This window comes from Aptenodytes patagonicus, chromosome 1, assembly GCF_965638725.1.
Source record: "Aptenodytes patagonicus chromosome 1, bAptPat1.pri.cur, whole genome shotgun sequence".
Taxonomy (NCBI): Eukaryota; Metazoa; Chordata; class Aves; order Sphenisciformes; family Spheniscidae; genus Aptenodytes; species Aptenodytes patagonicus.
In genome coordinates this window covers 124,064,085-124,081,977 of record NC_134949.1, presented here as the reverse complement: position 1 = coordinate 124,081,977, position 17,893 = coordinate 124,064,085, and the positions used below count along the sequence as shown (strand labels likewise).

At 39.8% G+C, this 17,893-nt stretch overlaps 1 protein-coding gene across 2 annotated transcripts in view; it reads right to left on the bottom strand.

Annotated features, from left to right (window-relative positions):
* The window catches only part of SIM2 (SIM bHLH transcription factor 2), a 63,688-nt gene that overhangs the window by 17,085 nt on the left and 28,710 nt on the right, over positions 1 to 17,893 (bottom strand). For both annotated transcript variants that reach the window (XM_076353858.1, XM_076353869.1), the window contains exons 5-7: positions 9,911 to 9,996; positions 7,473 to 7,672; positions 3,533 to 3,639 (exon numbers count right to left, since the gene is read on the bottom strand). In XM_076353858.1, coding sequence (XP_076209973.1) covers positions 3,533 to 3,639; positions 7,473 to 7,672; positions 9,911 to 9,996 — 393 coding nt within the window. The remainder of the gene's footprint in view (positions 1 to 3,532; positions 3,640 to 7,472; positions 7,673 to 9,910; positions 9,997 to 17,893) is intronic.

Below are 17,893 nucleotides of genomic sequence, written 5' to 3'. Positions count from 1 at the left end.
ACATTTTAGCCTAGATCATCTAACAGATATTTTTTGCAATGTGGTCTAGGCTTTTCAGAGCTAAGTCTTCGTGCTAGTTTAATGGTCAGGTTTTCCTTGAATTCAAAATGCCTTGCTACTCGGTCTTCCGAAATAGAAATTAATGCTGTAATGGATCGCTAGCTATAACAAAGTTCTTCTGTGTGCTTTGGGACTAGTTTCGACTTTCTCTCTCTCTCTCTCACTGGTTTTTTTGAAATTCCTGTTTTAGCTCTCCAGTTAAGACAGTATTTTAAAAGATGTGAAAACCGCTGAGGACTACAGTGTTCAGCTTTCCTTCCTAATTATACGGATAAACCAATATTTCTCCTGGGATGGGGGAGGACTCCGTGTCTCCTGCATTTTTAGCAATCTGGAGAAAGTCTGACCTTGGCTAGGGGACAGTAGCTGTGCTTCTGATACAGTAAATGAGGTCAATTTCCATTTGGCTCTGTGTTAAATTACCCTGTTCGATGCTGATTGGGAAACCTCAGAAATGGGAGTGAGGTAAATCCACTACCAAGACAATCTGGGCAGGCTCAGACTTCTTGGTGGCCTCCGCTGCAATCAAACGGGGAGGATTCGGTGGCTTTAGCCTTGGCTCTTAGATGTGCCATTTGTAACTGGGTGTTCCGCTGTTGTGGTTCCCTCCTGGTTTAGCAGGCAAGCTGAAAAAGGCACTGGGCTGGCTGGGCTGGTCCTTCTAGTCTGTCATAGATGGCTATTTTAAAAAGCTCCAGCCGGCTCACGGGCATGTGGCTGGGAGTTCCTAGCCTGCACTTAAGGATACCACTAAGAGAAATGAACCTCTTGGTTCCTCACTTGCAGCAGTTATTGTTTTAGCTTCCCTGGTGCACACAACCTGGCATGTCATCGGTCCAGCCCTCGAGCAGCGTGGTCAGTGGATGGTGCCCTAGCAGACTCTACAGTTCTTTTGCCCTCTTAAAAACTAGTGCAGCTCTGCGGGAAGGCTTGATTGCTGGGGGAGCAAAAGTAGACTCAATGCCACGGACAGAGTGTAAACTGTGCTCTGCTATAAGATAGGTTCTATAAATACATAGGTTGACTTCCAGGAAGCAGCAGAACAATTTGGTAATGACATCAGCTGGGGCTGGGGCTTGCCTTGCCAAGACAGAGATGCGACTTTTGTAAAAGTTTATGTGGGAAGAGCAATGATGTTACAACATGTGGGATGCACAAAATCCTCCTCGCAGAGAGACCATGGTACAAATGAAGTGATTTCTCTGAGGCCAGAGAAATATTTTGTCTATACTGGAACAGGGAATATTTTGTCTGTACTGGAACAGCTTCTCTATCCTGGCTTTTAGAATGCAAGATCTCTAGGCAGGGACTCATTAATTGTGTGGCCACATTTCCCCAGTTGCAGAGCAAACACTGTGTATATTGATGGTGCTATAGAAATAAATAACACTAGTTCAAATGCCAGAAGCTTTTTCATGTAGCTGGAAGCTAATCAAATGTTTAAAACAGGAAACACTGTTTGCTGCTGGCACACCTTAGGCAAATATTCACATCTACGTTTTCTTCATAGTCTGATGTTCTTGTTATATCCCTTCTAACTTGTTCCCCTCACTGTTTCCTTTGTTTTGTCCTCCGTGCTGCCTAACTTAAAGTTTAGTTGCTTCAGTTTGGGAATTTTTATTTTCCTCTTTGAAAAAGCAATTGCTTACTCTAGTTTAGGGTTGCCTTTTTTTTTCTCCTTTTCTTTTTTTTCTTAATACCCTTATTAGGTGTAAGATGTTTCTCTCCAGATTTCTTCATCAGATGACACTTAATCACCACATTGCTTTATAGAATGGTACGTCAAACTTGCCAACCTTTTACTGTTCATGTTCCTAAAACATTTACTGATGGATGGTGGGGGAGTTATAACAGTGCTCCCCAGAGGAAGTCCGTACACTTTACATCTGTTTTAATAATTCCTATTACTTGGTATTCTGACTGTGATCCTGCACTGTTCCCACTGTTGCCCAAGCATTAGCCATTATTTTTTGCTTCTTGGCATTTATTTGCTTTGAAACTTTCATAAATTTCTATGCATATGTCTCGCATTTTTCTTCTGTTTTTAAACTTTACAATAATTTAACTTTGTAATTCAGATACAGTATCTAGAGAACTGCTTTTAGTTATTCTCTTTGGTTGAGGGTTTTTTTTCTTGTGGGAGGAGGTGGTGGTGGGGTGTTAATTCAGTAAACATGGTGTGTCTCTTTATTTAAAACTCCAGTCATACATAGAGCAAACTGGCAGCCAAAGTACAAGTCTTCTACTGCGCACACAGAATTATCCATCACTCTGCTCTAAAATGGAAAACTGTTTTCCAGAGATGATTGTGGCTATAATGGAATCATCTCTATACTGGTTGACATAGGTATTTCAAATAGTCTTGTGAAAATAACGAGTGATATTTTGTACAGGTCAACAGTCACATCCAGATGCAGACGTTAACACTACAAAAAGGATGCGCCCAACAGGACATTACCATGTACCCTGGTCATTCTAGTTTTTACTTTGCAATGGCCCAGAGTATCCAGTGGTGTTTTGGTAAATATGAACTTGCTGTAAAGATCAGTTTCTGCTTTCCCAGGTGTAGCACACACTGCCATCAACAGAATTCGGCACTTGGAATTTCAGTACTGACTTGCCAAATACAGTTACATCCTCCTTTTTATTCCAGATTCTCATGAACAGCACATATTAAGGTGAAGAGCTGCCTACTTTCTCCTTCAGGAAGCCTAAGAGAAGGATTTGACTCTGGCTGCTTTCAGCCCACAGGAGCAATCTGGAAAAAAATTGACTGACGTTGGTTTTTGGATGTCATCTTTGCATCGTATGGGCTGCAGCAGACTGAGCCAAATCCAGAGTTCAGCTATTCCCTCAATTTGCTTCTCAAATTAATGTGCTACTGAATGAACTACTTCCCAAATCCAGATGTTTGAAGATATGATTAGCGTCTCTGTCAGCAGATGGGGAATTATTAAATGTGTAATTTTTTTTCCTGACACTCCATTCTCCAAACCTCATCCACATGCTATTAATGAACATTCATCTAAGGATTTTTGGGTTTGCATTCACTTCAAACATGGGATGATTATTGCTAACATATTTCAGAGGAATGGGGAGCTGTTGCATAATTTTTCTTTTAACAAGAGAGGCTAGCAAAGTTCAGATTTTCCCCTCTCACTCATTCACTTTCTCTTTTGTTTTTTTTCCTTCAAGAGTTCACCACCCAGAATCAAGTTCAAATTTTCAAAAGAGCCTAGATCCTTTAAGTAGAAAGGTAAAAGTGGCCAGATATGTTTTTTTCAGAAGCACAGAATATTATCTAGCTTATTTGCAGAACTAATGGTTTCCTTAAGTGATAGCCAAGCACTTTTGAAAATCTAGCTCCAGTCAAGATTTGGAAAGCTTTCTCTACTTTCCAGCATAGCACCTGTTGTTTGCAAAACTTCTTACTCTACTTAATAAACTTCAGTCCAGCATCCTTTTTACTTACGCAGATGATGAGCATATCGTAAATGGAACACATCACAGCCGTGAACATGGTGGTAGAGGGTTTTTTCTATCAGATCTTGGGGCTCATATCCAGTTAATTCAGTCACCCTGGAAAAGGAAGATTCCATAATAAGCAAAATCTCTAGGAATATTCAGTTTCATTAACCTAATATTTGATTGTGCCAACAAATCAGGTGCCTAAAAACTGCAGGACAAAATGTTAGTTTTGGAAACAGAATCCTCGTCTTTATAAGAAAATAAACACTCTCAACCCAGCCAAAGCAAGGTGCAGCTATTCCCTGGCCAGCCTTACACATAGGCAGGCAAAACAGTTCTTTTACTTATTTCCACTTTGGGCTTTTGCCACTGCCATGCATGATCCTTTGCACAAAGATCCAGTTGAGGAGCCATTCACGAAACAATAAAACTACTCTTGTGGACTGCTGACACATTTTCATTTGCTTTTGCAAACGTACAAGTGTAGCATGTATGTCAGTCCATAGAAGTTCTGATCATAGTCTATAACTAAATTCAGGCTAACGCCTAACAGAAGAAGGAAGCAGGAGCTTATTCCTGCTGAGAATGTGGAAAGACAAGGAGCTATGAAGATCGCAAGCTAAGAAAAGGAAGGCTGAAGCTAGAGTTCAGAAAAACATCCTCACATGATGAGAAGTAGAATAATGGAACAAATTTGAAATGGCAGCATCCCTGCAGATGTTAAAGAACCAGGCTACACTGGTCAGGCTTACATGGGTCAGACCTGAAGAGTCAAACTTCATGGTTCAAAATGGACTTTTGTTTATTTAGCACTGTTGCTTGAGAACAAAAATCCTTCAAGTACATTGTGCAACTCAGCCATAATCTGGCTTGTTTACCTAGTGTTGCTGGGGGTGTTTTGTGCTGTCCTGGGCTTTCTTCACCTAAAAAGGCAGAACAGAGCTACCACACAAAGGCATGTCTACATTAACAAGCAATACAGTCCATTGGCAGGCAATCTGTAGAGTAAAATTGTTACTGTTGAGGATCTACTTCTGCAGCAGCAGATGCATCTGCATATTTTAATTTCGGGACTTTTACTCGGGACTAGCTCTAGTCTAGGCCTGTGGACTGAAAGCTTTATAATAGTTGGAGTGCCTTAGACATGCTCTTGGAGGTTGTGTTCCAGTTTAGATTCATCCAGAAGGAATCCAGTTCGCATGCCTAAGGCCTCCTCATGACATGAACTGCAGCGCAACGAGTGGGGACGGTCAGGACATTCACTTCAAAAGTATGCTTCTGGTCTGAACTTAAACACTAATGAGGATAGACTGTATCAGAGAATAACACAGTAGTATCTACAGAAATGAATACAGGAGTCTCAAGCAACGTGTCATTGGGGAGTTGCAGATAATGTAAACTTTGATTACTTTTTTTTTCTTTTGTAACTATTATGCATCTTCTTTACTCTTACCCTAGTGCTAAGCAATCATGTGGCCCCCACACTTTATATTCTACTTGAGAGAGAGCACTGGGGGGGTGGGATTCTTCTGAAGGAAATCAGAAAAACAAACAAACAAACAAATGCCTTCGCAGTCTGATTTATTATAAATACAGTACAAATACATCCATACCTCCCCCAGCTATGCTTTCATCTGTGAAACTCTTGCATGCCTTTGCCTCAGTCAGAGACTGCCAATGCGGAGTGACCACATATGCTCTCTTTCTGCAGGAGGATATGTGAATATATGCTTGTGTTTCTCCTTTGCAGTGTGCACTGTCCCTCCTGGCTTACAATTCTAGGGGCCCAAATTCTCACTTAAGCCTGTCAGTATGGTGAAATACTGGTGAAAGATCCTGTTCAGGTTTCAGTGCTCCTTCTGACTTCAGTGCAATTAAAACAAGGGTGGCAGTTTTATCCTGCTCACTTAATTGGTGAGTACAGAAACAGCTAATCCAAAAACAAACAAAATGCCACAAACCTAAGCCAGGTGTTAATTTTTCTGGAGGTGCTGCCTCACTTTGAAGCTGGTCTTCCCATGGGCCAAAAAAACATCATTAACAGTTATGAGGACACCCAAACTTTCGAACAGTTTGAATCGGAACATGAACTCAGCTGCTTGACTTCCTTAACACAAAACCAGCCCCTCAATAAGCCACTGTAGGGAGCCTGGGCTCTGAAGATTGTTCTTTGCATGTGACAGGACACACAGAAGGAAACAGAGCTTGCCCCAATGATCAGTTCTGCCCTCTAGAGTTCTTTAAAGCCTTTGTAAACCATGTAGAAATGAACGCATAAGCTGCACCACAAAAATCAGAAGCAGCGGATGACTTTGGAGGGAAGTAACTGTCTCCTTTTTCCAGTGACCCTGATAAATGAACTCTTGCATGTTTTACATTGTATCAGGTGTCTAGAAAGACTTATTTAACTGCTCCTTCCTATGGCTTTCATACTGGCCTGTCTGCTGTCACCGTTACCTCTAAAGATCCAGCAACATTTTTTCTTGTATGGATACCAGAAGCAAGCCTGAAAACAGTTTTGTCTTATTCTTAGTATGTCCCTGCTCTGAGCAAATATAATTTGGTTTGCTCAGCTGGGAGAGCAAAGGGCTTTGATAATCCTTAATACCCCTGGTTGTCCTGTATGTGGACGACATCCATCTGCTCTTTGGTAAACACAGCTATGCAACAGTACTGGTTCTATCTGTGCTCCTGTCAACACCTCTCGTTATATTGTCTCCTTTGAAGACACTTACATCTCCAGGCAGTTCCTTGTAGGCACATCATTTCCTCTTTTCCACATGCAAAGACATGTTGCTAAACCCCTTGTGCTTCTTTGTAGCTGTTACATTAAGTAAAGCATGCCAAAAAAAAGAGGAAGGATTCCAGAAACAACTAGTTCTTCGTATTTTAGCAGCTGATGGCCCACTATCTCATTGACTTAGCATGGAGAAAGAGCATGTTCTTGCATGGTTGACCTGCCATGCAAAACTTCCCCACTGTCTTGGATACAGACTCTTTTTCACTGCTACACATGAATATCATTTCTGCTTCTTGCAAATCCAGCATGCCAGGGAAACGAAAGAGTATGTGACATACTGCTCCACATGCAGGAATTTCTGAAGAATGATCATCTTGTCAATAGTCAAATCTGTTATATTGTCTGGAATTGGGCTTTTCCCCCCAAGGTATCTTGAACTGCACTGTACAAAGTATCATTGTCTACTAAAAGATACCATGTTTCAAAAAGAGAGGAATGAATCATTTCACAACTCCTTCAGGTCCGGTTTTGTGCTCTTCTCTTCTTAGCTGGTATGTGAGCTACATCAGCTGAGACTGGAGGCAGGGTTCTCTTTCCTCAGCAATAGCTGTTTTCCCAAGTTTTGTTTAAGAAGGCTGTGTTTTCATGTAGTAGCCAATGGAATTCATTTTCATTCTAACAACCCCATTAGCAGGGTTGGTTTCATTGTTAAGGCGTTACATTGAAGTGCAGAAGACTATGTTTTCTTTTGACAGTAGTAACTCTGTCAAAAGCTTTCTGGATGACCCCAGCAAGTCATTTGACCTCAGCATTTCAGTTGTGTTTTTTTTTTAAATTATGGACGATGGCACATCCTTATTCCTTTCGCTAGCTTTGTATGTTAAAACTTATGTCCTTTAAGGTGAAAATGTATTACTGCTCCTCCGCCAATTACTCACAGCAAGAAGGCTTTAGCTGACTCTCTGAAACTGTAGGTAACTATAGGTTAAGTTGTGCAGGCTTTTATATGTTGGCATTCAAGACAAAGTATGGTCTATCCAGCTATCTGAAGAGCTTTGAAGACCCACATGGTCTTTGTGTTCCAGATCTATTTTGGACTGCTTTATTTTTTCATGGATATTTTGATCTGTTTGGAAACCACTGTACCTTATGATAACACTTGACTTTGAAAACATTTTATGCTAGAAATGAAATATCTGCTTACCTGGAATCTAGGAATATTAATTTTAAGTCCAAACTTGCTCTGAACATAAACATGTTACTGTGAAGTTTGATCTCAGTGATTGCACTGGGAGGTAAAGATTGACCTACAGCCACCAGTCCAACGATTTGGTAACAGGAATCATACAAAGACATATCTAGCATATACTGACGTATCTTCAAATAGCCACTGCAATGGATCACCTGGCATGAGAAGAAAACACACTCAATATCTGATGGCAATGGAAGAGGCTGCAAGTGAGCTGATCACCCAGTTTCAATGAGGTTATAAAGCAATACACCCTTATAACACTTAAATACTGCATAGTCTGTTAAGGCTTCAGAAGTGCGGTTAATTTATAAATGGAAATTAAAACACAGTAAATGCAGTTTTTGTGTTTACTGCCAACATGATTAAGCCAGTATTAAAGCACGTGCTCTTTGGGGACTATCTAGACTGCTTTCTAGGTAATACTTTAAGCTCTCTTTGATATAGATTTCTTGTAGATACAGTCAGAATTCTTGTTCATTAATCAAAAAATCTGGAAGTTGCTTTTTTTTAAATGACTCTCTCACACACAGAGGTATATATAAACATTTACATTTTAATGACTTATTATTCTGATGAAAAACAGACATTTTAAAAATCCAGTGGAGATTAATGCATCGCATTTATAAAGATTAACTGCTGTATATGTAAATGCACTAGAAATTAGTTTTAAGTTCTCCAGCCAAGTTCAGATTATGTTCTTTTGACATGTGACCAAGCCCAGGGTCTTGATTCCTGAATCCCCATATACAATTCCTAATCACAGGAGTGATAACTTCAGTGTTAGACTGTAAAAATTCACAATGTCAGCTAAAGAGGGGGGAAAATTGTAACCTGGGGACTATTCCAGAACATAAGATTTATTTAATGTAGTGCTGGTGTTTAGAAATCATTTGTGCTCCTGCCAATTTTCTAGTCCAAACAGCAGGCATACTATACATCCTTCAGCTTAATTTCTGTATTTGTTTGACTTTTAACTGTGTCCAATGAAAAGGAATTAATTTCCACTGTATTTAGTATTCCTGAACAACCTACTAAACAGTCACCTATAAATAGGCTCCTCCTGGATAACCTTCCTTCCTCCTCTCCAATCACAAAGTGGTTAGTATGTTTAGCAAAAGTACAGTAGCAAGCAAAACTTATTTAAGATCTCTCAGCAGATCCTACTAATTCCCATACTATTTGATTCATGAGTTTTTCCTGCACTTCAGCTAATCAGGTGATATTTTCAAAATTATGAACTCCTGACTCTAAGTACAGTCAAAGAGAATAAATTTAGGCCAACATCTCTCTAGATGAATACATCCTTAAATGTTTTACTGCGTAAATTTTAATAGTGAGCAAAAGAAGAAAGAAGGTGATCCCTCTGATTAGCAGTCATAAATGGGGGGGGGGGGGAACCATACAGAGATACCACCACTGCAAGCTCTACTCTTTTACCTGATTTCAGATTCAGCTTTGGGACAGAATCATTTTTGCTGGGAAGCAGCTGAGCAAACAGGGGTCCATGTAATGAAGAATTATCAGTCTAACCAGGTAGATAGCAGTGTAAATAGACAGATATATGTCTGGACCTTGAACACATTCCTTAAAAGAGCTCTGCTTCTCTTGCATGCTTTTCTTTTTGTTTTTGAATGACTCAAACAAAATGAATCCTCACCAGACTGTATGTGAAGTACCCTTCTCTCCTGATGCTTAAGTGGTAGAATTGCACTGTGTAGCTCAAAGATCAGCAAATGCTCATTGTAAAGCTGAAAATAAGAACTACCTGAATGGCAGGTGTTATTATAGAATCTCAGTATTTGCCGTGGCTTCTGATTTCATGTAATAAATAGAAAATTAATACAAACTATAAGATTTACAAACAGACTTGTTGGTTTAGTACAATTCAACCCTGAGTTGATAGTAATGATTGTTTAGGGTAACATTACGGTCTCATTAATGTTGAGGCAATTCTGGTCAGGCCAATGAGGTGACTTGTGCAACTGGGTGGCTGCTCAGCTGGAGCACGGTAACACTGAGGCAGAGGGATGTGGGAGGGCTTCCAAGTTCCTGTGTCTGGGTTCCTGCCTCACCTGCCTCCAGTTCCATAGGGGAATAAGACCTAGCTGTGGGCTCTCCTTGCACCTCTGTGGCTGTGCTCCAGCCGGTTCCCCAATCTGGAAGATCAGGGATCAGGATGTGGGAATGTGCCGGAAAGCAAGCTCCAACTCACTGTGAGGGAGTCTAGACTTGCATTACTAAGGGAATCTGCAATCAGCAGTGGCAATTTTTGCATCTGTTCTGATTCTTTCCATCACAGACTTTGCTTTCAGCTACTCATACATTAAAAAAACTAAATAAACTGGTCACTTGTTGAATACTTGGTGTGAGGGGAAGCTTATGTACATTACCTTGTAGCCACTGCATGTCAATCCTGCATTCCTCTTGGCTAGGACACACTTCATTCTCAGGAAAAATGATCTCTCAATTTCATATTCTGAAAGCATAAACCACACTGCGTATTTATTACTGAAGATTTCAAAACTGTCCATAACATTGGCTTTCATGATTTAACAGATGTGTTTATGTCTCAGCCTTAGGCAGCAATAGAAGTCAGCCGTTCTACTTTCCCACTCAATCTCTTCCCTCAGGATTTATTTCACCTTCATGTTAGGATTTCCTGTGAAAGTTGGACAAGTCAGCATGACTAGGTCTCCAAATTTCTGTTTTTACCACCCTTCACAAGGCAATCACCTTGATTCTGAACAGCTAGGTACCAGCCTATATTGGTAAAGGGAAGGAAATGCCTCCTTTGGAGCGTAGGTAAACGAAGGTACTCTCCAAAACAACAGCAGAATGAGAAACAAGAAAATTCATTGGTTTTGTAATAATTCGAGTGTATGTAGCTAATCATGCCCAGACTGGTGAACTTCTGACCTCCATATACAATATTATTACCTGTTTTGCTGACTTCCAAAACGATCTTTGTAGATGGTTTTTAAACAAATGTCTTCATGGATAATCTCCAGAAATGTTTTAAAGTTAAATACTGCTCGGGTACACGCATATTTTCTGCTACGAATAAGTTACTATTCTCTTTAATGTTAATTATGCTCAGTAACAGTTAAGACATCATTAATAGTTCTGGCTTTTTTTACTGAAAGTTGCAGTTTGGCAGAACACAACTATATTAGGAAAAAACCCCTAATTTGGTACAACTGTGAATAGGAAAATCAGGGAAGCAGAGGGGTTTCCGGATTTGTTGCAATGTGTATTACTTCCTAACTCCCCACAGGGTTTGATCCAAAGTCTACTGTATTCAGTTGGAGTCTTGCTTTAATTTGATTTAACTGTTGAGTTGTGTTCCAAATTTTTGTGCATCCATCACCCAATTAACACCTCAGCCACACACCTGCAGTGGTTTGAGCCTCAGACCACTACCTGGAAACCAATAAATTCTCTACATTAAGTTCTGAGATTAAAGGTCTGAAGATACAACCACAGAAAAAGGATTTAGTGAGGAGGGAAAAGAAATGCAATATGTAGTGCATCTCAACTAGTATCAGCCTTCCTGAGTATTTGAATTTTCCATCTATCTTCCTAATGCAAATTAGATCCGTATGGGGAAAAACAGGCACTTAAATGAACTGGCACATCTACTATGCAGTTTTAAATATCAATGTATACAATTTGGTGGGAGGAAGCCATACAGTACAGATTACTATTGCTGAAGCATGATCTCATGAGTAAAGAATGGATCTGGGAGTTGGGAACATCGGTGCAATTCATGGCTTCAATACAGATTTTCTGTGTGACTTAACACTAGTGCTTACTCTTTCTGCCGCAGTCCCATGCACGCAAAATAAAGGTAACTTTCTCCCTTCAAGGGTGCCAAGGGAGAAAAATAATTAATGCACAGTAATGAGGGTACAAAGACCATCTTCGGATACGGACTGAGTTGCTAGCAATTTTAGTGACTTGCATTCTTCTATAAAAAGAGATGATTAGTGGAATTGGAAGCAATGTCTTAAACTTCTCAAACATCCTGCCACAAGACCTAAAAGAGTCTCTTTCTCAGTAACAAGCTCCTTCCAGGGACCTTATTCGTTAGCCTTCTATTTGCTGCTTCCTTCATTTTTAAATGTTACTGCAGACTAGTGCACTGCTACAGAAACACTCAGGTAGCTCTAACTTCACTATTCCACCAGGAATAGGTTATGATGTACAGTGTGGTCTTTAGGTGTCTATAAAACTAGAGTAGTACCCAGAATGTAATTTTTCCTTTCTTATTTAAAATCAGTAATTATTTCATTATTTAAGAAGAGGTCTTGTCTCCCTGATTTCATGAGGGTAGATGGCAAGCAAGAGGTCCCCCCGGAACACCAGTCCTCGTAACTAGCTACAGGCTTTCTAGGAAATCAGGAGGGTGATTAAAACAATTCAAGGGCAAGGATGCTGTGTGGTGTAGGACAGAGTAAAGAGGGATAGAGTTGCACCCTAGCGCTAAGTGGTATGCAGAAGGAAGGGTGATAGAATTGTAATTCAATAGTAGCTGCATGTGATTTGTAAGACTGAAGAGTAATAATCAGTAGCTTTGTCATTGTGTGTAATCGAGTACAAAATTATATAACTGTAATTTAATAATGGAGTGTTTATTAATTATTGGTCATTGAATTATTAGTTTTTTAGTAGCGTGTTGCTGAACCAACAGACACTAGTCTCTTAAATCAGTTACTTCTCATGCCTGCAATCTAAAGAGGGAGAGTTACCCATGAGGCAACTGGGGGCTCATCTGAGAGCTTCCATTTTTGAGGCTTGAGTTAGCTGATATTAAGATGCCTTAAGTAAGAAAAGGAGAGATGACCCATGTGGCCAAACAGAATCTGAGCCTTGGGTGACATATACTGCCTTTTTACCTGAAGAGGCCAAAGTAGCATATACATGATGATAAGCATTCTTCCTCCTGTGTGTATTAAGAATGATAGTTTGTGTTTGTGTGGGAGCCCAGTGTCACTGTGAGAGTCGCCATCTGGGGCCGGGGGGGGGGGAAGCAGAGTGTGTCTAAAGGAGAAAAGGAGAGCCTGACCATTCCTGGATGGTCTGGGGCCGTAACAACTGTTAATGCAGTGATTTAGTAATGCAGCGTGTCCCATAGCACAGGTGGATGCAGAGTGCCACAGCATTTTTAACCAACCACCTAGGATTGTTACATGGCTGGATAAGGTTAATGGTTGTGTTAAGGTGCCCAGTGAATAATGTGCAGGTGCTACATGGCGTCTGGCATCTTGTTTGCAGGGTTGGAGCTGAAGAATACAAAAGCCACCAGAGAGAGATCCTTGTGAGTGTGTGTGTGTGAGTATAAAATCTGCTAGCAGGCTTTGAGACTGACTTGCTGGCAAGGAAAAGCAGGACCAGGCCATTCATATTGTTCATGCTTATGTGAGTGCTATTAGTGTGTATGTGATGCCTGTAAAAGCACTGTTCTGCTGTCCATGTTGATCTGTCATTGGTGGGCTCTGTGTACATAGATGTGTTTGTGCGCACCTACTGGGAATAAAACCATCTCCAGACCTGATCAAGAGACTGCAAAATATAAAGGGACAGTAAGACCAAAACCCTCACATAAAGAATCTAGATGTGCAAGACTGTGAAAAGTGTGAATTAGTATTCATATTAACTGATACCTTTACCAGTGTGACTCCACAATACCCTTGAAAGTAGCAGAAGGGGGTAGCAAAGCAAAAAAGAACTAAAGTAAATCTGTAATTGTAAAGCTGATTGGGAAATAAAGAGCCCTGGTATCCTGCTGGATGCTAATACATCCATCAATATAATGCAACACTTAACTTAAAATATCACATCCAGGCTGTACCTGATGCAATTAAGATGGTCTATTCTGATGAAGAGAATGTAGGAAGAAAATGAGGTACTTAAAGGTTTAGCAAGCAAAGAGGGAGATGCTGAATATTCAAATAGGAGAAATCAGATGAGCTGTGAGAAGAGTGATTAGTAATGCATGCTGTCCTGCTGCAGAGGTTAATCACAAAATTGTGAGGAGATAGTAGGCATGAAAGCTCAGTTTTAAAGCAGGAAAAAAGCCTACAGCATGAATAGCCAGCACCTGCTGTAAAAGCAGAATGACTGTAAAAGCAGCGATGTAGCAAAAGTCTCAAATTAGGGAAGACAGAAAAACAGTAAACGTAAAATAAGCACTTCAGGCTTAAGTAAGAGGTGAATGTAACCAATTATTCTTAAGACTCAAGTGATTTTATCAGTCAGAATTGTTTTGAAAAACTGCAAAAATATAACAACATAAAGCATCTAGACCTAGTATTACATATACAATTACATAATTACAATAATGTAATTATTGATATCACTGGTGTTCTTTCAAGCGAACATGTAAGCACAGCACATATAAATAGCAGAAAGAATCTTAGGCTATCAAGAAGGTAAAAGAAGTTTGAAACAGAGAGGAAACCAATTAAGTGCTACCAGTTCTTAAGTAGTTAAAGGTTGAGAGAACTGTGGGTTAAACACATATATATGAAACTTAAGAGAGAGAATAATGAATAGTAAAATGTTATGACTGAACCAGAATGTAAGCAACACTGAAGGAAAATAGCCTTCTTAATTATTAGAGGATATTCATACCATCTAATAACTGAAGCTTAACCACTGTATTTAATTATTCTGAAATGTTAACTATATAAATGCATCACTGTAAGTGCTGTTAACACCTTTCCTTTAAGTGTTAAGAAAATGTTAAAAATCTATGTATAAACTATGTCTATTTGTTATAGAGAAAAGATGAAACCAAGTGGTTGCAGACATCAGCTAATAAAGGACGAGAAACAAAATGTCTTACGGAGATGTTCCAGCTGACTTAACACAAAAAAACCCTATTAATAACAATCTTTGTTGGTTTTTGCCTTCCCTATGTATCACAGAAGAAAAAGTAATCCATTCAAACCCTATGGATATTGATAACTACATATTGCTCAGCTTTGATTTTGGTTTGGTTTTTTTTTTCTTTTATGAAAAGGGAGAATAAGAAATAGAACCGGATCCAATGTGAAGATGTTCTCATCTCCTACAAAAGAAACCCCATTTATCTGCATGAGGATGTACTTCATATTATTATTAGTGATAATGATTAAAAGAACACTATTACAGCACTGTAATCTCCATGTATGTACTCTGTGCGTTTTTGTACGGATGTAACTTAATGTGTTTACAAAACAGCATTTTTAGAGCTGCAAGAAACAAAGGAGACTTCATTAACCATAGCAGTGTCTCCCATGGTAAACTGTACTTTCCAACTGCGCCTCCACAACACCTGGAACTGAAACAACTGTATCTTCACACAGTGTGGTATTGGAGATATTTTAGATTGGAGTAAAACAATCTCATATGTATATTCACATTTGTCACTGCAGGAGGTATTATATATTATATTGCCCCATTGACTACAGCTTCCAGAAGCAAGCTGAAAAACTGGAAAACTGACAACAAGCTGGATAGGCTAGGCTAGGCTAGGCTAGGCTAGGCTAGGCTAGGCTAGAATAGAATAGAATAGAATAGAATAGAATAGAATAGAATAGAATAGAATAGAATAGAATAGAATAGAATATTTCAGTCGGAAGGGACCTACAACGATCATCTAATCCAACTGCCTGACCACTTCAGGGCTGACCAAAATCTAAACCGTGTTATTAAGGGCATTGTCCAAATGCCTCTTAAACACTGACAGGCTTGGGGCATCGACCACCTCTCTAGGAAGCCTGTTCCAGTGTTTCACCACCCTCTCAGTAAAGAAATGTTTCCTAATGTCAAGTCTGAACCTCCCCCGATGCCGCTTTGAACCGTTCCCATGTGTCCTGTCACTGGATACTGGGGAGAAGAGGTCAGCACCTCCCTCCAGTTCCCCTCCTCAGGAAGCTGTAGAGGGCAATGAGGTCGCCCCTCAGCCTCCTTTTCTCCAAACTAGACAAGCCCACATTCCTTAGCCGCTTCTCACAGGACATGCCTTCAGCCCTTTCACCAGCTTTGTTGCCCTCCTGTAGACACATTCAAGGACCTTCACATCCTTCTTAAATTGTGGGGCCCAGAACTGCCCACCACAGTACTCAAGGTGAGGCCGCACCAATGCTGAATACAGTGGGATAAACACCTCTTTTGACCGGCTGGTTATGCTGTGTTTGATGCACCCCAGGATGCGGTTTGTCCTCTTGGCTGCCAGGGCCATACTCAGCTTAGCGTCAACCAGCACTCCCAGATCCCTTTCTGCAGGGCTGCTCTCCAGCCACTCCTCTCCCAGCCACTTGAGGTTTCAAAAAAATGAGCAGTCACCACATGGAGATGGCAAATTTTGCTGCAACTCATACTAGGTTTCACTGTTGTTGTATCTCTTACTCAGCACCATTTCTTTCAAATACCTACTATTCCAGCAAGTCCACCACATATGACAAAATTTGTCTGTTTAATTGCACCTTCTCTAGCATTTGCCATAGCCATCTATAATTCTGATAAACAGCTGTGTATTGCGATGAAAGGTTGTAACGCAGTTTTCCTTTACGGGTGTAACTATTGCAGCATGGGTCTGCTTTTCCCATCTTCCCCTTTACTTTCCATGTCAGCATCTATTTTCCCTCTTTACCTGAACGTGACTTGTTTCCCCCTCCCAATTTTAAAATAATTGGGAAATTGATCCTTCTTTTCATAAGTGAGTTGAATAATTTTCAAAGTTTGTACATTCTTCTGTTCAAGCTTTTTTCAGAAGATGAGTCAAGAAAATGTCTCAATAGCTGCTATAGCTAAAAAGAAACCTCCACCCCCACTTCTAAATTGCTAAGTATCTTGAAAGGCTCTGATGATAGCTTCCTGAAAAGCGGACCAGCCATCTTAGTACAGCTTTTAACATTTCCCAGAACTTATTGAAGTTGTGTTTATCTACTACAGAAATTAGAGATGAAAAGCAGAGCTTTAGGGTTCTTTCTAAATGTTTACCCTCCCATTTTTGGCATAGTGCTTTTCTTTATCCAGTTATGTGGAACACGATCACAGGTCTTTTTTTCTATTCCAGCCACTTCCAATATTTGTTATAACTCGGATTTACTTATGATAGCAAATTTCTGATTTTGTTTGCTCTGCATCAATGTTTAACATTTGAAAGTGATTGTCCTCTCCCCACTGCTCCGCAAACTTTTATTGAAATCTTTTTAAGAATGACCTGTGAGACTCTCAGTTTTTATCCTGGAATTCCAATTTTCCATTTTTCCCCAACTGGGTGATTGGTAATAGTTGGAAATGAAAACTGATGCAAGTAAAATACTAGTTTTGATCAACATGATTCTATACTTTGAGCAGATTTTGCTCTCTTTTCTGCTGCTCTTCTTTGGAAGGGTGTAACAGAGGTTACTGAGATCCTGACTTTTTCAGTATGTCTACTAGCAGATATTTTAATAAAATTGAGGTATCATTTATAATAAGTTTTATAGGGAGAGGCACTGCAAGTCAGAGTCCATATCCATGTCCAAGATGTCCATTTCAAATGCATCACTCTTTATTTTTTAGCCAAACTCCACGTTTCCCTTATCAGATTCAGAGACATCTTTCTATTCTACTAATATATTACTATATTGCCTGGTCATCTTACAGAGGCTCCCTCCCTGAAGCACTGCTACAATGTAGCTGAGTAGACTCAGTAAAAGCTGTAAATGAGGCAGAGAGTAAATGGCTTCATTCAAATCCCAGCCCAAATTTATCCATATGTTAACACCCTCATAGAGCTGAAACACAGGAACCTGTGAATGAGAACATAGAAAAACATTGCTGTCTATGGACATACAGAAGATATATTTCTTTCTCACAGCACCGTGTACCATTTCTACAAAGTATGCCTTCTCTGTTAATCCCTTTTCTTTTTTTAGCTTAGTATATCATGCAATATGGTTTGACTGCAAGCACTAGCCAAGAATAAAATAGCCTGTTTATATTTTACAGATTTGTATTTTCTTACTCTCATAAACAGAATAAATGTCATGGTAAAGAAAATGAATCTTGCTATTTTGGATAAAGAATTTGTGCATTTGTTCACTCATATTGCACATGACTGCCAAACAGGATTCTCCAAGCATTTCTGTGAAATTATGGTTAGCTTTATGGAAGCCAGAATTGTCCATCCCTGGGGGTGCAACTATGAAATCCATCTTTGCTTTCCACTCCATCTTTCATCTCTTTTGAAAGAAAACAGTCACAAAATTCTGTGGTTTGTATGCTGCTTGCACAGTGGACTGAGAAAAAAGATCATCATAGTTTTTTCCACAGCTTCACCTCTCATGCCTTTATTTTCTCTAAGGTAAAAGCTACTATTATATCTCTTTCCAAAGCTC